Source organism: Python bivittatus, unplaced genomic scaffold (assembly GCF_059951505.1).
Source record: "Python bivittatus isolate LINGU-HERP-01145 unplaced genomic scaffold, Pbiv_v1 ctg000200_np1212, whole genome shotgun sequence".
Taxonomy (NCBI): Eukaryota; Metazoa; Chordata; class Lepidosauria; order Squamata; family Pythonidae; genus Python; species Python bivittatus.
Genome location: NW_028277040.1, coordinates 3,668,049 through 3,688,525, shown reverse-complemented (window position 1 = coordinate 3,688,525; position 20,477 = coordinate 3,668,049). Strand labels below are relative to the sequence as shown.

General features: G+C 40.6%; 1 protein-coding gene across 1 annotated transcript in view; it reads left to right on the top strand.

The window, feature by feature from the left end:
- The window catches only part of UNC80 (unc-80 subunit of NALCN channel complex), a 153,788-nt gene that overhangs the window by 25,500 nt on the left and 107,811 nt on the right, over window positions 1–20,477 (top strand). The window contains exons 9-15 of the mRNA XM_088135592.1: window positions 7,457–7,718; window positions 8,402–8,536; window positions 10,010–10,226; window positions 11,706–11,825; window positions 13,006–13,274; window positions 15,610–16,032; window positions 19,743–19,874. Of these exons, the coding sequence (XP_087991718.1) occupies window positions 7,457–7,718; window positions 8,402–8,536; window positions 10,010–10,226; window positions 11,706–11,825; window positions 13,006–13,274; window positions 15,610–16,032; window positions 19,743–19,874 (1,558 nt within the window). The remainder of the gene's footprint in view (window positions 1–7,456; window positions 7,719–8,401; window positions 8,537–10,009; window positions 10,227–11,705; window positions 11,826–13,005; window positions 13,275–15,609; window positions 16,033–19,742; window positions 19,875–20,477) is intronic.

The window sequence follows — 20,477 nt, the reverse complement described above, 5'->3', positions numbered from 1 at the left end:
AAATACATTGAAGTAATATAAATGTTTACAAAATTTATTTTTTCCTGCAGTTCAGTTGAATTTTTACCCATCTATTTATGCTGATTTTTATTTGAGATAAGGAATCTGATATATTTACAAGAACACATGAAAAAAGTTACCTTGAAATAATTTTTTCCAGATTTAAAAGAATTCAAGCAACAAGTGAAATGCAAATTTTTACAAATTTCAATAGAAACTTAAGAGCCTATAGGAAGCATATGAGGCATATGAGGAAGTACCATATACAGGTAGTCCTCAAGTTACAGCCACTCGTTCAGTGACCATTCAAAATTGCAACAGCACTGAACGAGGGGAACTTATGACCGGTCCTCAAAGTTCCGGCCATTGCAGCACCCCTGCGGTCACATGATCGCAATTCAGGCGGTTGGCAATTGGCTCACGCTTATGACAGTTGCGGCATCCTGCGGTCACATGATTACCATTTGTGATCTCCCCTGCCGGCTTTGCATAGGCAAAGTCAATAAGGAAGCCAGCAGGAGGTCACCAGATCCTCCTGCAAGTCACTCCTGCCACTTTTTCTCCCAAGCCATGCACCCCCCCCCACTCTCCTTGCCTGGGACTCCTGCTTCTTCCTGCTTAATGACCATGTGGTCCTGGGGTTATGACAGCAAAGGGGACTGCTGGGATTGCTGTCGCTAAGCAATGTGGTCATGTGACATTGCACTTTACAACCACATCACTTAGCATCAGCAATTAGGGTCCTAACTGCCATCGTAACCCGAGAACTACCTGTATTTGTCATGCTATTCAGTTAATTGAATACCCTGTTAAATTACCAAATAGTGCAATGATAGCAATAGTTCTTGTTTTCATAGATTTAATGTTATCTATTTTATCTTTGAGGGATCCTTTATGGTGAATAAACAGGTGAATAAACTACCGATCAGGTATAATCTTAGGAAGAGTTATATTGCATAAAAACTCATTAATTTCTTCTATTATATCAACTAAGCATTATATAATCAAGAATACACATTTTTAAAATGTTGATTTGTTGAGTCAGAATCATATATTTTATCCTGGGCATCCTTAATAGCAGAGATAATATGACATTGTTGTAACCTATGTTCTGTCTAAGGTGTGCACGGGTGTACACCACTCATCAATCCTGCACGTGTGGTAAAAAGTCAGGCACACACAAAATTACGTTACCCTACAATAATTACAGTAAATGTAGGCACCATAGAACTCCAGGCTTGTGACTCATGAGGAATCCCGAACAAGCTCACCACCTCAACTTCTCTGCAGCAGCAAGTCTCACTGGGTGCTGCCACTGAGTGGGAAATCCTGGGGGAGCATCCTTGTGCCTGGGACAGCAGGCAGGCAGCCCTTTCCCAGCCTTGCATTTGTAGCCGACCTGCTCCAGATTGGGCCGAGGCAGAGACAGGCTGCTGAGAGCCAGTTTGGTGCAGTGGCAAAGGCATCAGGCTAGTGACCGGGAGACCGGGAGTTCTAGTCCCGCCTGAGGCACAGAGCCAGCTGGGTGACCTTGGGCCAGTCCCTCTCTCTGCTGCAAGGGGCATTTCCCAGGGGTAAAAGTGATCTGAAGGCACAACTTTTAGGCATGTATGTGACATATTATTATACTTTCTAGTTTCTATACTTTAACTAAGAAATTGGTAAACATTTTAACATATTTATATTACATGTATTTGCAATTTACTTGTAACCTCATATTGCGGAGGCCAAATTTGTACTTGGCTTGGGAAAAGCTGCACAAAACCTTTTTTTTTCTGCACAAGGCACATCAGAACTTAGAGGGAACATTGGATGTAACTGTTCTGGCCAAGAGTAATTTATCTGGTCTTTCAACTTGTTCCTAATATCTTTGCTGTACAATTCATTGGATATTCTGTTTCAAGGGCATAGAAGGAATAGTTCTTATTTAGCATAGCTAAAAGCTTTGTATAATTCTGATATAGGTAATTTGGAATATCTGCTTAAAAGTTCCTTAACTTTTTTTCCCCAAATAGTCTTACTATTAGTTCTTACAGTTTTGCTTTTCCGTGAAATATAATATGACTGTGTATTTATCTTATATCCTATTTATAAGAAAAACATTCTTCAAACTCTTCTTCCATTTGTACATCAGTTTGCATCCCTTTCATAAAAGTGGATTCTTTAATGAATTGTATATTTATATACCGTCCAGAAAAAAACGGGATGACTGTTTCTTATAGTAGTCACAATCAATACTTACATTTCTTAGTCCATTGAACTAAGGTTTGAGATATCAGTAAATAAGCTAGTTGAGAACAAGATATTCTCTAGAGTAGACATCCTAGCTTGCATAGAATAGCATATTCAGGGTAAAATTGGGCTCTGGTTGCTTGTGGCATACTGGCTCAAATGTACCAAAATTGACTGGTGCCGTCCTTACCATTATCAGGGAATATTATATATGACTTGGGTACAACAAAGGCTGGAAACCTAGTTTGTACCTTTTCTATATTACTATATATATATATATATATATATATATATATAGCATTATGTGAAAGCTCTGATTGATCAAATCCATGATGAGAGCAGAGGTCAATATCTTTTGATTTAACTGATGATAACTAAGCCATATAGATGATTAAAACTTGGAATATAAGAGGAGTAAATTGTAAACAGCATTAATTAATGAAATGAAATGAAAATAGTTATGTTGAGCATCTGTGAAACTAAGAAAAAAAGGGAATGTGTAATAGATATGAACGAAGTGGCATTCATGAATACATGCTAGGAAGTGGAGGTGTAAGTGTAATTATGGGGGGAAAGTGTTAAAATCTATGTCAGGAAGTATGAATTACTGTCATCTAGGTTGTTATGGGAACATATGAAAGTAGGAATCCATATGTTGGTGATACTTGCATGATATGCTCTAATGAATTATGATAACAGAAAAACCGGAGCTGTGCAACATTGTGAATGAATGTGTTCTGGAGTGGGGTGGGGGATGTTCTGCTAGGTGACTTGAATGAATGGGCAGGAACAAGATGACAGTATTCAGTATTCAGAAAAAACTAACAGGCTATTTGAAGACCCACAAATGAATAAGAATGGTGACCATTTGATGAGTATCTGTTTAGTTTCAAATACATAGTTTAAATGTAATTCTATGTTTAAGTATGTGCAGCAAAAGAATGGGTATAAAACTAAAAGCATTATTGATTTAATTGTTTGTGTTGAATGACTAAGAGAATTAGTGAAGAATTCAAGGGTGCTGAGAGGTTTGGAATGTGTGAAAGACAATTTTATTGCAGTATTGAGAATGGATTTTAGAGGGAAATGAAGACGAAAGTAAGGGAAAAAACTGAAAGAAACAAAAGCGAAAGGAAAATAACTACAGGAAGCTCTATATGTTATGCTCTGTGGTTACAACAATATAATTTTGTTGTGGAATTTTTGCCAAAGACAGGAGCACAGCTCTGAGGAGAAGAGCCATGTTTATTGCAATGATCTCTGGGTGCCTGGTTTCTGAGAAAGAGGGACCCTGAACAATAGAAAAGCATAGAATTTATATACTTTTGAGGTTGAGAGGTGGGAAATCTGAGGGATCTGACTCGAGGATAGGTTTGGATAGGTGTTAAATGGGGGATAAATGGTTTTTCTATTGTGAGATAAGAACCAAGGCAAACCCTTAAGCAGACACCTAATGGCCCTCCCATTGTTTCAGTATGATAATGTTAAGAGGGCTATTTTTGGCAGCAGAACATGATCACTCTTGGGTCATGCAATAGCTTGGAGCTGATCCTGTTTTGCACAAGCAAAACATGAGCATGCTTGGTGGCATGGTGAAATGAAAGAAGCTGAGAATGAGAAAAAAAATCTGTATCTGAGAAGGACTGTTGTTTTGTAAGTAGCTGAGTAGGCTAAACAAGGAGCCACTAGCACAATGAACGTAATTAAAAAGAAAGAAAAGTGTTGAAATTATTGAAGTGAAGGAATGCTGGAGGGAGCATTGTATAGAAATATGTTGAAGAGTGAAACTACAAATGTCCACAAGAAACCTGATGAAAATACATGCTGTGGAAATTTTGAAAAATGATTATGTGTAGGTACAGACACCATTACTGGAAAAATGTTAAAATATGGATATAGTTTGTCTACAACTTGTGTGTGAAGACTATATCTGTGCCTGACAATTGGAAGAATGCCATTATTATTCCCCTATACAAAAGGAAAGGTAGCAAGACTGAATGCAAAACTAGGGTTAAGTGTGTCTCAGAAGATGTTTGGCAGCATTCTGACAGAAAAGGTGCAAGAGCTTCAGACCAGCTTTAAGTCATTGAGCAATGCTTCAATATGAGAAGGAACGTTTATTATACGTTTATTGAGTTAGAAAAAGTGAATAGTGAAGAAGCGTGAATTACTGAAATATGGAGTTGAAATTTTTGTTGCTGAATGTGATAAAAGCAGTACATGATGAAAATAAACACCACATGTGAATAAATAGAATGCCTGGCACATGGTTCCACCTTGAGCAGGAAATAAGGATATATTATGATCCCTTGGTATATATACATATGCACACACCCTCTCACCCCTATGGGTGGTCTGTGCCTTCCTCAATCTCAGGTTCTTTACCAGAGATTTGGGAGTTTGAGGGTTCTGCGCAGAACCTTAGCTGTTCTTAGCACTGCACTCTTCTGGACAGAGATCTCTGATGTTCTTCCTGAGATCTGTTGGAGCCCCTCTCCCAGCTTGGGAGTCACAGCCCCGAGTGCTCCTACCACCACTGGCACCACTTTGGCCTTTACTTTTCACATCCTCCCTAGTTCCTCCTTCAGGCCCTGGTACTACTCCAGCTTCTCATACTTCTTCCTGATGTTGCTGTTACTTGGCACTGCTACATCTATCACCACCACTATCTTCTGGTCCTTGTCTACTTCTATGATGTCTGGTTGACTGGCCAGTACCAGCCTGTCCATCTGGATCTGGAAGTCCTGCAAGATCTTAGCCCTGTTATTCTCCACAACTTTTTGTGGAATCTCCCATCTGGACTTGGGAAGGTCTAGCCCATACACTGTGCACATGTTCCTGTACACAAGGCTAGCTACTTGGTTGTGCTGTTCAGTGTGTGATGTTCCTATCGGCATCTTACACCCTGCCACTATGTGTTGGACTGTCTCTGAGGCCTTTCTGCATAGTCTGCACCTTGGACCCACACTAAACAGATATATATATATATATATATATATATATATATATATATAATGACATAATTTTTGTGATGTGATGTTAGAAGTGTGTTGGCTTGGGACATAAATGTATGAATACTTTTACAATATATGTAAATGATACTGTATTGTTGACTGAGAATCTTAATTATTTGTAATGAATGTCAGCTAACTTGTCTTTTTTTTTTTTTGTGCCTTCGAGTCAGCGTTGACTCCTGGCAACTGCCTGGACTAGTCCCTGCAGTTTTCTTGGCAAAGTTTTTCAGAAGTGGTTCACCATTGCCTGTTTCCTTACGGCTGAGAGGGAGTGATTAGCCCAGGGTCACCCAGCTGGCTTCGTGCTTAAGGCGGGACTAGAACTCACCGTCTCCCAGTTTCTACCCTGGTGCCTTAACCACTACACCAAACTAGCTGTCTGCCTGATGCAATAAGGAGTTTATATCTGAACATTAATATATCAAAGCAGAGGGTTGAATTACATGACCTCTGAATTTTCTTCCAAACCTATACTTCTATGGTATTCTTCACATGATATAGGTGTACAATTCCAGTTGAAACAGATGAAACCTAACTAGATTATGGCAGCACTTGGAGGATCCTTGTTAGAGTATAAATGCTCTTGAAAGTATATGTTTATGCTCAGCAAGGCTTTTGTAGAAAGTTCATTAGATATATATTAGATAGCTCACACAAACAGCACTGAAAGCAGTCATCAATTAACTGGTTGGAGAAGCATTGAAGCACCAATAAAGCATCAATTGAATTGATGAAACACTTTATAAAGATGTGGATGATTAATCAGTTGTCAGGCACACATGCCTAGAAGAAGGAATGCCTAGAATTAATGGCACTGATACAAATGGATATCTCTTGCTTCAGGGAATATAATTATAGAATAGAGTCCTACTGTTGGAAGGCTATAGACTTTAGCCTCCTATTCATTGCAAGAAAAACATCTCTGAGAGTTGATTGTCCAGCCTCTGCCCTTGAATACGGTCTGGAGAGTACACATTCTGACTGCAATTGAGCCGGTTTTATTTTCACTGGCTCCCAGTTGGTTTCCAATCTGAGATCAAGGAACAGGTTTTAATCTATAAAGCCCTTCTCAACTTGGGGCCATGATATCTGAAGGAATGTCTTTTCCCAAATGTTCCTCAGTGAATCCTAGGATAAACTTCTGAGCCCTATTCAGGCACCCTCCAATGCTGAGATGTAGCAAGCAGCTATGCAGGACTGACCCTTTTCAGTGGCTGTCCCCTACCTCTGAAATGATCCTTCTGATACAACGTTATTCTCTCTTTGCCACCAGCCAAAGACAGTTTTATTTGTTCATATTTTACTCAGTTACTGACTTAATTTTAAATACATGTGTTGCTTAGAATCCTTAAAATACTCTGATGGCTGCTGCTATTATTTTAACATTTCAGTGTAAAGTGTTTTAATTCTTGTGTTTTATACATTGTATATTTTAAAAAATTGTGAGCTTAGGTGTTATATGGTGTGGCCTGTCTCATCCGGTTTATACTCAACAATAACCCAATCTTATGAATCATATTTTAGTGGGATGTTACCCCTCCCCCCCAAAACAGCCCATGGGACTGAAGTCCTAAAAAGCCAAAAATTCTTTGGCAATTTAAGATATGCGTAGAGTGTATTCATGTGTAAATTTAAGATCAGTCCTTTGGTTGTGATTGGTCACTCAGTTTTCAAGTATGATTTATAGTCTAGCACCTTCCAGAGTATCATGAAGACCTTCTGCTTGAAACTTGATTAATGTAATTATCACAGATGTCAAGGGGGTGCCTGAAATGTGTGCCCAATGGAGATGGCAGGAAAATGGGGCAGGTTTTCATGGAATCCAAAGACAGGCTGTTTCTTCCTTCTGAATCCTTCCCAGTGATGCTGAGTTCTTCAACCCATGCTCAATATCAACTGGGCCCCTTTAATTCTTCTTCACTCTTCTAAGTTTGGAATAAAAGCTACATTTCATGTTAAATAATTCGTGTTCCCTTTTTCTAAATAAGAATTATTTTTAGAATTGTAGAATTGCACTTTTCTGGTCACATAATATGCTACATTTGGGGCTTGTCTATTAAGTTCATGCTGACGTTAACAACGCTCTCCAGGATGAAGAAACAGATTGTTAGCTGGGGGGCCACAACTTGATAGTCTCTTGGCTCATCAGTTGATTATTAATGTCTGTATGCTCTACTGTCCCTAGCACTTCTTTTTACTCTTTGTAACAGGGTGTCTTTGGTGATCCCACCATGCCAAAAGTCCCGCTACGCCACTTACTTTGATGTTGCTGTATTACGATGCCTGCTTCAGCCCCACTGGTCCGAGGAAGGCACGCAATGGTCCTTGATGTATTACCTCCAGAGGCTGCGCCACATGTTAGAAGAAAAGCCAGAGAAATCACTTGACCCAGAAATCCCACCATTGCCAAGGCCACGCAGTAGTTCTATGGTGGCTGCCACTCCCTCACTAGTCAATACTCACAAAACACAGGTAAGATCAGGCATTTGGGTAGCTAATATTTTCAGTTTTAAATCTTAGGACCGGGTCAAAAGTTTAGTTGCAAGCTAAGATTTAGTTTTAATTCAATATTACTGAACAAGTAATGTTCAGCTTTGTTCAGTTTTAATTCAATATTACTGAACAAGGTACTCATTTATTATGGTTGAAGTTCTAGATAGAGGAGAACTTTATGCATATAGTAGTATGACTGATATTTGTAGGGAAGCAGAGGAAGTATTGGTTAGTATTTTTCTGTACTAACAATCATGAGAAATCAGTGGAGAACATTTCATCAGAGAGAGAGAGAGAGAGAGAGAGAGAGAAGCGCAGATAAGCAGGTAGTTAGGAACAGTAGCAAACTTGGTTAAATCTTGAAGTCTACAGAGGTACAAATCTTTCAAGGAAAAAAAATCTGAAATAGGGACCCCAAAGTAGCCAGTGAAGACTGTTATGTACTTTCTATAGAACACTGATAGACTATAGAGAAAAAATCTGGAATATGGACAGCTATTCGAATTCAAAACATTACAGTTCAGGCACCACCACAAGGTTCCAATTCTCTGTCTTCCAAAGGGAACAAACACTGACAATGTTTGTAAGAAGGAAAAAATAGTAGCTGCTTTCCTAGTCATTCTACAGGCTTGTGTGTTCCTTGTCTTTCTTCGGAAGTGTAGGATCTCACAATGAAATGCAATGAGGAAGAAAAATCATTAAGTACGGAAGCTTTTGCCAAAGTATCCCTAACTAACCTGCGGAGACCAGCAGTTCCAGATCTCTCCTCTGATTTGGGAATGAATATATTTAAAAAGGTAAATTAAACTATGATGCTTTAAATTCCATGTGTGATCCCTTAATAACATACTGATTGCATTTTACTATATGGAAGAGATTTAGTATTGCAGCTGGATTTAGTCTTATCCTTGCTGTTGCTCCATTGGCAATGGGGTACAATTAAGATCTATGGCCTGGTACGGTCTGTGTGCAGGAAGGGGTAGCAGACTTCTTGCTAAAGCTCAGGAGGACCCCTATGCTGGATCTGATTAAAGCTAAATGAGAGTATACACACTGCTTTTCATTTTGAAAAATCTACTGGGAAACCACGGAAAAATCTTCCATTTAAAGAAGCAGAGCAAACCAAAAGCAACTGAAATTGTGAATTTTTCTGATCAAATCACCTTCAACATTCTGTTCCTGCAGCTGGTAGGACGGAAGAACAACCTGGGGAGAGAGGTTTTTAAATAGCAAAATAACCCGCAGTGAGAGAGGACCCTGTTTTTTTCTTGAGGCTGCTTTTCATTAAGAAAAAGTTGGAAGATTGTTAAGTGTAACTGCTGTGTTTTGTCTAGCTTGTCACACAGTCTTTTGAATGTTCTCAAGTATATTTTAATAATGATTTGTGACAGCACAAAGATGCCAAAATGAAACTGGATATTTAAGAGTGCTCCAGAGGAAGAAGTCACTTTGAGACACAGTGGAATTATTCTCTCATATCCATGCAATATAAAGAAAATCACACTATTTTCTTATGTGATAAAAGGTTCTGTGCACTCATTTTACACATACCTAACTAGTTACCAGTTGTTGAGTCAAACTCCTGATACACCTAGTCTAATATTTTCCAGTCTTATTGGCACCAGCTCTGTCTTGGTCAGAGCTGGAACTAGGTATAGCAAGCACATATTCCACTGCAAGGCCACGGTCACTTCTTTATACGACAACAACATCTGTATCCCAAACCCCCTCTCCATCAGTGTATCAGACTAAAACTCAACTATTTCTAATGAGCTAAAGTTCACTTGTAATGTTGTTATTAATGCTACATATACCCTTTCCTAGTTTGGTCACTTTAAACCAGGATTGGGCAAATTGTGGCCTCAGAGCTGCCTGAAGCCCCATATCCCCGGATTACCACTGTATCCAGCCCTTTGGAAGTAGAAAAACGCATAATGAAAGAGGCTTTTGTAATTCCAAAATGACAAATACCAAACTTTTCAGAGAAACTCAATACTGTTAATAGCTGTGATGTAGCCTATTGCTTTGGGGGCTTCAGCTTTCTGGAAAAAAAAAAAAAAAGATTGTGTCTCTTGGCCACCTAAATGTTGCCTACCTCTACTCGGGTTAGGTAAAACAGTATAGGCCCAAAGAAAAAGGAAATGAATTTCAGGCTAGTTTCAAGAAACTGAGCCTTAGAGAAGAGTTATCCCCTGAATTCTTTCATCATGCTTTCTGCCATTCCCTTATGAGTTGTCCTGCATAGATTTCTTCCTATATTTTTCCTGCAGTTCAAGAGCCGCAAGGAGGATCGGGAGCGCAAGGGCTCTATTCCTTTCCACCACACAGGGAAGAAAAGACAACGACGAACGGGAGTGCCCTTCCTGCTCCACGAAGACCATTTGGATGTATCACCTACTCGAAGCACATTCTCTTTTGGCAGCTTTTCTGGGATTGGTGAAGACAGGCGTGGCATTGAGAGAGGAGGGTGGCAAACCACTATCCTAGGTGAATGAGAGGACATTACTGAGAACAAGTAACTTTCCTGATAAACCAGAGTTTTCTACTGGTGGTGGACTTCACCAGATTGCTAGATCAGTTGCCTATAATCACGGAGTGCACACAATGCTGCACATCTACTGTTAACAACATTGGACAGTGAAAAGAATTCTTCTTTCCTATTTGTGCGGTTCACATATCCTCCAATCTCCTCTGGAGAGTTAAGGGATCACCAGACCAGATTGGAGGCGGAAAGAGGAACAAACGAGTGAAAGAGGGAGAAGATTGAAGGAAAATCTCATTCTGCAGTTAGAAGTCCATTCACAACATTTAATGCCACCCAGTGTAACATCCTGTTGATCTAATCTTGTAGGAATGGCATTTGTTATATGCTATTACTTATGCAAATTTTTATTTTAATCTTACATATCTGTGGTTTGCTTGGTCTTGATAATTATGCAAGAATTAATTATTTTCTGCCCACTGGAAGCAGATTGTTTCCAGCTCATCTGTTCTAATCCAATTCCTAAAGCTCTTAAGTTACCTAACAAGCACTGTGTATTACAAGTAAGATACTCATTTTCCTGGTCTCTTCATCTTACTGGAAAGGGGAGAGGAATTTTCACATCTTTTATGATAGTGCTTTCCCACTGATTCATACGCTTTGTAGTACCGAATGCAGTGGCTATTCTCTTTACCGCAGTTCCATTGCCACTTCTAGGGCCTCCCTGATGTGGAGAGGCCCAGTCATTTCCAGCTTTTGGTGCTGCTCACCCCAGTACTTTTAAGAATTGTGATCCATGAAAAGAAAATAAGGCACACAAACTCCCACCAAAAAACAAAACAAAATCCTGTGAGCCATGAAATTGATGTGTTAGAATAAAAAATCAGCTAGTGTTTGAGCAGGACTCCGAGGCCAAATAATCCTCCCTTGCCTCTACCCCTACCCACTGATAAGTGCTGGACACTTCAAGGACTGAATAAGGGAAAGTGTCAGGCCTAGCCCAAGGAACTCCAAGAGACAATGCCAATTCAGTCCAGCTATGTTTATTAGCTACAACCTCTAGCAAGAATCTTCCCAGACTAAAACCCCAGCTCCCAAAGTCCTCCAGCCACAACAGTGTGAATTCCTCAGGGAGGTGCCAGTCTCATCCTCTTGTTCCTCCCATGCAGTTCTCACGAGCTAAGAAAATGTTTATCTCCCTGAGCTTGGCCTTCATAATTCTATTCCATCACAGAAAGAAACCCCATAGTTTTTATAACTGGCCCTATTGAACCCAGTTCACAGTAAATGATTTTGCCACCTTTGCTTACCCATCTCTTCAACCAACTGACTGCTGACCTGATTTAAAAAAAAAAGAAAGAAAGAAACAGTGCCTCATTCAAAGCTCTTTAGTCAATGGGGATTTTTATGCAGTTTGCAAATGTTTCCTGAGTAAATGATGTTGCAGCACCCACAGCACAATGCATGTCTTTTCTCTACTCCAGGGAGATTTACTAGGCGGGGCAGTTCCGATACAGCTACCGAGATGGAGAGTCTGAGTGCTCGGCATTCCCATTCCCACCACACTTTGGTTACTGACCTGCCAGACCACTCCAACAGCCATGGTGAGGTGATATTCAAAAGCACTGAGCAAGTGACTTTCCAGCACAGAGCTCTTGAAGAAGCCCAGATGACAACTTGTTAGAATTAGAATTAGGGTACATTAATTCACGTTCCTCCTATGAGAAGTCACAAACTTTTGAGTTACCCAGGATTTTTTAAAGACTTGTGCTTATATCAACTGTCCAACTGTATGCAAGCCTTCTTAGAGTGTACATCACAACAGGGCAGTGTTGGTAAAGGAGGAATTAGATAAAGATAACCTATTGTTGAACTCTTACATTTTTATGAACAACTAATATTTCCCCAAATGTTGCCAGTTCTTACAAGGTTTCCAGAATGGAGCAGTAGATTTCTCTTTCCTCTATTCAGTTCTACTTGTAGGTGGTTACACACATACAGTGGTACCTCGGGATACGAACTTAATCCGTTCCGTGACTCTGGGCGTATCCCGAGTTGGTCGTAACCCGAAGGAAATTTCCCCATAGGGTTCAATGTAAATCCGGTTAATCCATTCCGCCCTCTGAATTTGGTCGCACCCCGAGGCAAATTTCCCCATAGGGTTCAATGTAAATCCGGTTAATCCGTTCCGCCCTCCGCCCGAATTTGGTCGCAACCCGAGGCAATTTCCCATAAGGTTCAATGTAATTACCGTTAATCCGTTCTGGCGTCCACGGACCACACGGAAAGCGGCCGGGCGCGGCATGGTGCGGCGCGAAAATGGCCGGGTGCAGCGCGGCGCGGCGTGAAAACGGCCCAGCGCGGCGCGAAAATGGCCCGGCACAGCGCGGCGCGAAAACAGCCCGGCGCTGCGCGAAAACGGCCGCGGACCACGCGGCAGGGCCGGAAAAACAGCCGCGGACCACGTGGCACGGGCGGAAAAATGGCCGCGGACCACGTGGCACGGGCAGAAAATGGCCGCGGACCACGTGGCACGGGCGGAAAATGGCTCGTACCCCGAGGCGGAGTTCACAAACCGAGGTAAAATTTTGGGGCCAGAGCTGGTCGTAACCCGAAAAATTCGCAAGCAGAGGCGTTCGTATCCCGAGGTATCACTGTACTTAGTTGCCAGTAGTAGTTGTAACATTCCAAAGCAGAATATGCATGTTTAAATGAATCAGCTTACACATCCATATTAAGTGCTCTGTCCAACGAACTAATAATATCTGTGATACTTTCTTGCAGTACGTTCCCAAATTTCCACCATCACAGTGGCCACCTTCAATACCACACTGGCCTCTTTCAATGTGGGCTATGCTGACTTCTTCAGTGAACACATGCGCAAGCTCTGCAACCAGGTGCCCATACCAGAAATGCCCCATGAGCCCCTGGCATGTGCCAATCTCCCTCGAAGTCTGACAGATTCTTGCATCAACTATAGTTGCCTGGAAGATACAGAACACATAGATGGGACCAGCAACTTTGTCCACAAGAATGGCATGTTGGATCTTTCGGTAATTATCAAGAAAAAAGAATATTCCTTTCTATGCTAGTTGTTGTATAATGGACATCAAGTCCCCTGAGTATTCAGCCTTGTTCCATTTCAGCCCTGCATAAAGGTCATTCCAGTCAATTAATAGTAAAGTAAAATATATAACCAATTCTCAGTAAAAAGAGCCAAAACCAGGTTCCTATACAAAGTTCTGATTAAAAACGGAAAGTTTATTATATGGAAAACATGATCTTCCTTTAGTATAAGTCACATATTTTCTTTTGTCCTTTGTTGTGTCTTATATTTTTTCACACAAAATTTGTTACCCATTCTGTACCTCTAGGATGGAGTAGGTTAAAAATGCCAACCAAGAAGTTCATTTTCCTGTTTCTCAGTGGACTTGGAAGTATAAGGTTTAGTGTCCCACTGACTAACCAGCAGGCCTGTTAGGTTGTTTTCAGACTCTATGAAATGCTTATATGAAATTGCTGTCTTAGGGGAAGGGGCTGATTTTTAAACTTCTATGCATGAAGAACCTTTAATTACATTGGAAGGATACTCAAACTGTTCCTTTTCAGTGGGGGAGACTTTATGTTAAAATGTTGGCATCCCTTAGGTACCAGCTGCAAAATGCTAGGAAAAAGATCTTGATGTTTTTGCAGGGTATTGAAAGAGAAGGAGAGGTGAGATACTTCGGACAGAGATGAATACCTGTCAAACCTGGAGGATTTTAATTATGCCAACCTATGTTCAGGGACAAACTCTGCCAAACATGGACCTTTCAGGAACTTCTTGGCTTATCTTGAAGATGTTCTCCTTCAGATGGTGGAGGAAAACATAAGAGGATCACCTATACTTCACTTGATTGTAACGTATTAGGACGACTAAATAGATGGAGTAGACATAGTAGGAACCCTGGGGTGTCTATGGAATGCTAGCTTTCTTGATTTTAAGAGCACTAAAGCTCAGCATAGTTAGACAGTTATCAGAACAATGATAACTAGGATCCTGCAGCAGGAGAAGCTAATGGGAAAAGGAGCCAAAGATGTGTCGAAGTTCCCAAAAAAGTGCAGTAACAAACAGTTCCTACTGGGGAAAAAAGTGGAATGCAGCAAAAGAAGCCAAACAGGCTGCACAATCAAAAGGACAGGTGTATGAGGTGAAAAATGGGACAGTCATCAAGAAAGAGTACATAAAAGTAGCTTGGATCTGAGAAGCTGGTGCAAGAAAACCAAAATATCACAATGGCTAATGAATTACATGATATATACAAAATATCACAAGACTGAACAAATTATGTGATATAACAAAATATCACAAGGCTAATGAATTATGCAGAGGAGAAAAAGAGAGATTTTTCATTTTTTGTTGTTTAGTCGTTAAGTCGTGTCCGACTCTTCGTGACCCCATGAACCATATGTTCACAATAAAAGAACAGTATACCAGTTGGATGAGAAAAAGGTAAAAGCTAACAAAGAGAAAGTGGAACAATTCAACCCTATTTGGGGTCAGTCTTCTGTGAGAATAGGATATGCGTTCCATCAGGCCACTATGAAGAGCTGGTTGGAGGAGCAGAATTTCAATTCAAGACTGATGGAGAATCCTAACCAGGGAAAGAATGCTTGTAGAGTTCAAACTCAGGTTTACAAGGAGATTGAAGGAATTGCTACTTGAGCTGTGCAATGCTTTCAGGACTCCCATGTCTTCCAAAGCACCTGTTGGAGACTGAATCCAAAGCGCTGGATCCAAAGTCCTACTGGATATGTTCAGTCTTGACAAAAAACAACTACATGGGAATATGAGAGTAGTTTTCAAATATCTGAAAGAGGGTCAATTGTCCCAGATTGTATGCCCCAGAATAATACTGTAGTCTCAAAACACAGGAAGGCAAATACTGGAAGAATCTGACAGTGGAAGCAGTGACCAAGGGAGTGGCAAGCTCCCTTTGACTGGACGTGTTCAGACAGCCATCTTTCAGAGCAGGGACTTGATGGCCTAAATGACCTTTGAAAATCTATGATTCTACGAAACCAATTTTTTTTCTGATTCCAGACAACCTTTGCATTCTTTCGGCAATTGCTGCAAGAAGCCACTTTCTATCAAAGGCAGGTTTGTTTTAGATCACCTAAAAAGTACTGCTACCAGAAAATTGATCTGGATTGTGCTCAGGGTGGCTTATATAAATGGTGTACACATATTTTGGTTCACTTGGTATTATGCTAATGCTATAACTGAACAAGTCACCTTGTTGTAGGATATTATACTTAGACTATTTCTTTTGTGAGCTACAGTCAGGTTTTTGCAAACCGTACCTGAATGTAGAGCTGCCTGCAATATCTAACTTTTCCTCTTTCAAGGTGGTTCTTAAAGCAGTTTATTTGGTCCTGAATCATGACATCAGCTCCCGAATCTGTGATGTGGCCCTCAATATTGTGGAATGCCTGCTTCAGCTTGGTGTGGTGCCCTGTGTGGAGAAAGTCAGAAGGAAAAGTGAGAATAAAGAGAATGAAACCAATGAGAAGAGACAAAGCGAGACTTCCTTTCAACTCAAGGGGGCTTTGACTACCTCAGCATCTGGATTTGGGACTGCTCCGGTCACTGGAACAGGAGATGGCAGTGGAGAAGGAGGAGGAGGAGGAGGAGGAGGAGGAGGAGGAGGAGTTGGAAGTGCTGCTGGAGGAGGAGGTGGTGGTGGAGGAGATGGAGGAGGTGGAGGAGGAGGAGGAGGGGGAGAAGGTGGAGGAAGATCTTTTGAAAAGAATGATAAAAAGGAAGACAAGGTATGTTGAAGCTTCTTACAGGTACATTATTTGCCAATCAATACTATTATGCTAAACCATTTCTTAAAAGCATTTTTACAAAAGCATTCATACTGATGTGATATTCCATTGCCTGATTTAACTTCTGATGCTGTGCTTTGCAAACTGCTAGAATCCAAAGGCCTCTGAATTAAGGCTTATTGTTATTTCTCAGTTTGCCTTCAGAGGTGTTGGCATAGTATCCCTGTTCAGGTATTCACATGAATGTGTAAGATTTGAAACTGAGTATGAGATAGACCACCACATCGAACAGCAAGCCAAGTTATTTCAGTGTATGTGGCATGCATGTAAAATCTTGATCTTATGGTTTAATTTCCTGAAGCAAAAATTGGAAGGATGCTCTTATACTCTCATCTTAACCTGAAGAATTTCTTGTAGTTAAACTTGTATGCCTTTTGTAATAGCAGTATTCTATTAGTATTAAGGATTAAAGACCTGACTGTGCCAGGGTGCATGGGGCGACATGAGCTCTAACTGTCCCTGGGGGTACTTAGCGCCCTGATGATGCTCCCCAAGTTATTCGTCAACTCTCCATCTTTCTTGGAAGTTATTTATTATTAGGATTGTTTTATACTGTATTTTAATGAGTTTTATCTTTGCTGTAAACCACCCAGAGTCATTCCAATGAGATGGGTGGTGACAAATTAAACAAACAAACAAACAAATAAGCGAGCAAGCATGAATGAATGAATGAAGTTGTAAAACTTTACTGGAGCCACAAACAACAGCTTGTGGAAAGAATACTTACATTTGGGGAAGAACTGCATATTCTTCTGATTTCTGCCAGATCAGCTATCATGCAAAATAAAAGTTTCAGCAGGATGATGCATGTTGAATTTGTATTATTCTATGTTAAACTTATTTCTATGTTCATAGTCCCATGCATTCTGATACACTTTTTTGGAATTGCATCCAAAGTCCTGCGCACTCTTAATACCTCTACAAAGCCTGGATGGCTTGCTGCCTAAAACTTCTGCACTTCATTCCCTTTTTATTTTCTTGATAATTAATTTAGCATTCTCTGACCCTTTCCTCATAGCCATGATTCTAGGTTTTGGAATGTGCTGTTTTCTTTTTTTGTTTGTTTTTGTTCCTTTTTTGCGCAAACACTATTTCTAACTCCTGTTTAAAACTGGAAAAGAGTAAATTTGTACAAAACTTTGCTTTGGTGTGATGGTTAAGCTTTTGGGTTCAAAAAGAAAAGTTGGAGACACCAGCATTAATTGGTAGCCATGGGGTGACCATTCTGGGGTGAAGCCTTAAGTTACCACATGTATCCTCTGGACTGTGGATGGTGGAATAGCCATTAGTTAAATCTAGTCTAAATCTAGACTGACCTAGATTTAGGTCAGTTGTGCTATAAACTCTGCTGAGTGTGACTGAACCAAAATGCTACATATATTCAAGGACAGTGTTATGGACAGGCAAGTTCTGCTCCAGCCAATAAGCAAGCCTAAGCAGAGTTCTGCTGTTCTACCAGTAGCAAGTGGAAGTGGAAGCATGTAGCCTAGACAGATGTAGTAGCAGATATAATGGTGGGGATGAAATAGGTTTGTACTGCACCAGTAGTCAGAAGGGAGGGAAATCTACAACAAATCCAGTTGCAAAGTAAGGCAGACTTAAGTAACAATAAAAACAATAGTTTGAACACCCAGCCCTGCCCCACCATATAATCAGGAGCTGTTTGGTGTTGGTTTTCCCTGCAGCAGTTGATGCTGGATTGTAGGAGAAAGAAATTGTTATCCTAAACCTGCCCTGTGGGTGAGGATAGCCACACTTAGCAGTCTCATCGCTGACTTGGGGTAAAGATAGGTTGTGGAGGCAGCACTTTTTATATCAACATATTTTCCTCCTGTCTCAAGCATGGGAAGAAAACACATCCACATGATTGTGAAGAAGAATCCTCTGTGATGAAGTAGGCTTAAGGTTCTCACCCCTTAAAATGCCATTTTGACTCTTGATTCATCACTGGGTTGTTGAAGGACTTACGATGATTTTTACCAGGAAGTAGAAGAAAGTCAGACTACAATATCTGGGCTATAAAAATCCAGATGACTACCAGGTAGCTGTGAAAAGACCATTCAGTCTCTTTTTTCTGCCATCTAGTGGCTGGCTGGATCTTTGCAGCCCGGATAGGGTTAGCCCTAATTAGCACATGGCATGACTCTCAATTTGTAAAGTGCCATGGTTTAACCAAATCTAAAAAAAATTACAGCAAATTGTGATGCTTCTAAAGATGACCCCCTACTTTATCTGTATCAGATTTCATGAACCTTAAATATATAGCTTTTAAAAAATTATATGAGCAATAGGGAAAATGAATGGTAGAACTTTAATTTTCAACACCAACACCAAGAGCAGGATTTGAGTCCTTAATGAGGAATTCAGTAGTTCCCACTCTGGTGGTGTTCCAGAAGGCCTTGAAGACTTGGCTGATCTCCGGTGCCTTGCCGTAGGGTGGATGGAACCCTTTGTTAGATGGGTTTGGCATGTGTTACATGTTTGGGTGTTAACTGCCTGGATTTTCTGCCTTGTTTATTTCTATTGTATTTTTATTTATCTTATCTTATTGTATTTGTTTCTTTTTCTTTTTTTAATACTGTGAGTTGCTCAGAGTTGGTTTGGAGATCAGCTGTGATGAAATAGAATCGAATGAATGAAGGAATGAAGGAATGAATGAAGGAATACCAGGTTAGGCAGCACAGAGAGCCAGTCTGGTGTGGTGTTAAAGCATCAGGCTAGAAACTGGGAGACCAGCTGGATGACCCTGGGTCAGTCACTCTCTCTCAGCCCTGGGAAGGAGGCAAGGGCAAACCACTTCCAAAATCTTGCCAAGAAAACTGCAGGGACTAGTCCAGGCAGTCACCAGGAGCCAAGACTGACTCAAAGGCACAAAGAAAAAAAAAGCCCCATAATATCACCTCCTTAGGCACCAAAAAAATCTTGGGCAAGAATAAGATTGTGTCAAATAACTGGAGAATTGGCTGGGTTTTTCTGCTCTACCAAGCAAACCTGGTTTGCTAGACAAAGGAAAGTTTTGTTCACTGATTCCTTCTTTCCCCAGTATTTCTATAACAGTTCTTTCTTAGGAAGCTGCCATATGTAGCCATATGTCAGAACAGACTGCTTGTTAATATGTGTGTTCCTGTAAGTCCAGCTTTGTCTACTATGCCTGGCAATGTTCTTCCATAGTTACAGGCAAAAATCTTTTCCATCCTACTTGATCCTAGTTGTCAAGGATTTAGCCTGAGATTTTCTGAACACAAACCATATATGGTTTGCCATAAACTAACATTCCTCCCTTAATATTTCCTTTTTTATTTTATTTGGGTAGATTTTGGCTAGAAATCTCCTTCGGCAGTGGCAGGAAGAAAGGTGGGGGCAACTGAATGGAACAGGAAAGGCTGGGCTTTTCTGAGAGAGAACAAGTAGGAGCATTGAGCTATATGGGAGATGGAGCCAGGGAAAAAGAGCCATATGGTAAGAGAAGGGGAAGCGCAACCAGGGTCAGTGTCAGCTCCTGTTTATCTTAGTAATTGTTAAGGTCTGTATACTCCTATAGAAACGAGTTAAGCTCCAATTTACCAGTTTGGTATTGTTCTTATTCTCATCTTAAACTGAATAGCTTTCTCTCTTTTCTTTTTGGTTTCTCCGAATGTTGTGCTGCTAAGGATGAAAATACTCCAGTAAGCACCCATAGGCTGGCTCTGACAATGCTAATAAAAATTGTGAAGTCTCTGGGCTGCGCATATGGCTGTGGAGAAGGCCACCGAGGACTCTCTGGCGATCGTCTGAGACATCAGGTATACAAATGCAGAAGGATGGAAAATACTGTATGTTGTTTCCAAATCTCCCCCTTTTTAAATCCATACTGTTTGGGTCCTCTGGATTTCAACGGCTCTCTAGTTGTTAACTGTGGAGTCTGTGCTTAAGGGTACAATGTTTGGCCGTATACCAACATACTGGTTGTTATGGTGTGTGTGGATTTTTGATAATAGAAATACAGATATGGAAGAAATTACTGCTGTTTAAAGCATATCTGCTTTAGAGAAACCCTTGAACAGAAGTGAACAATTGTTTTTATAGCACCTTTTAGCTTCAAAGCAACCGTCAATGTTTAGAATAATGTAAATAGCGATAAACAGGGCAAAAGAGGGGCCCTTTTGATGTAGGAGGAAAGGCCAGGTTACCAAGGGGACCTGACACCACAGACACAAGTGAGCATCCCAGCACACTCTTATCAGAGCAGCTCCTATCATTACAAAGAAGTGAAACAAGCAAACTCTGTTGTGTATTGTAGTGTCCAGTCATTAAAAATACAGCAGTCTCACCTAATTCCTTATCTTCACCCTTGTTGCTACATAACTACCTATGTAATTGTCTTCTAAATTATACTGCACAGGTAT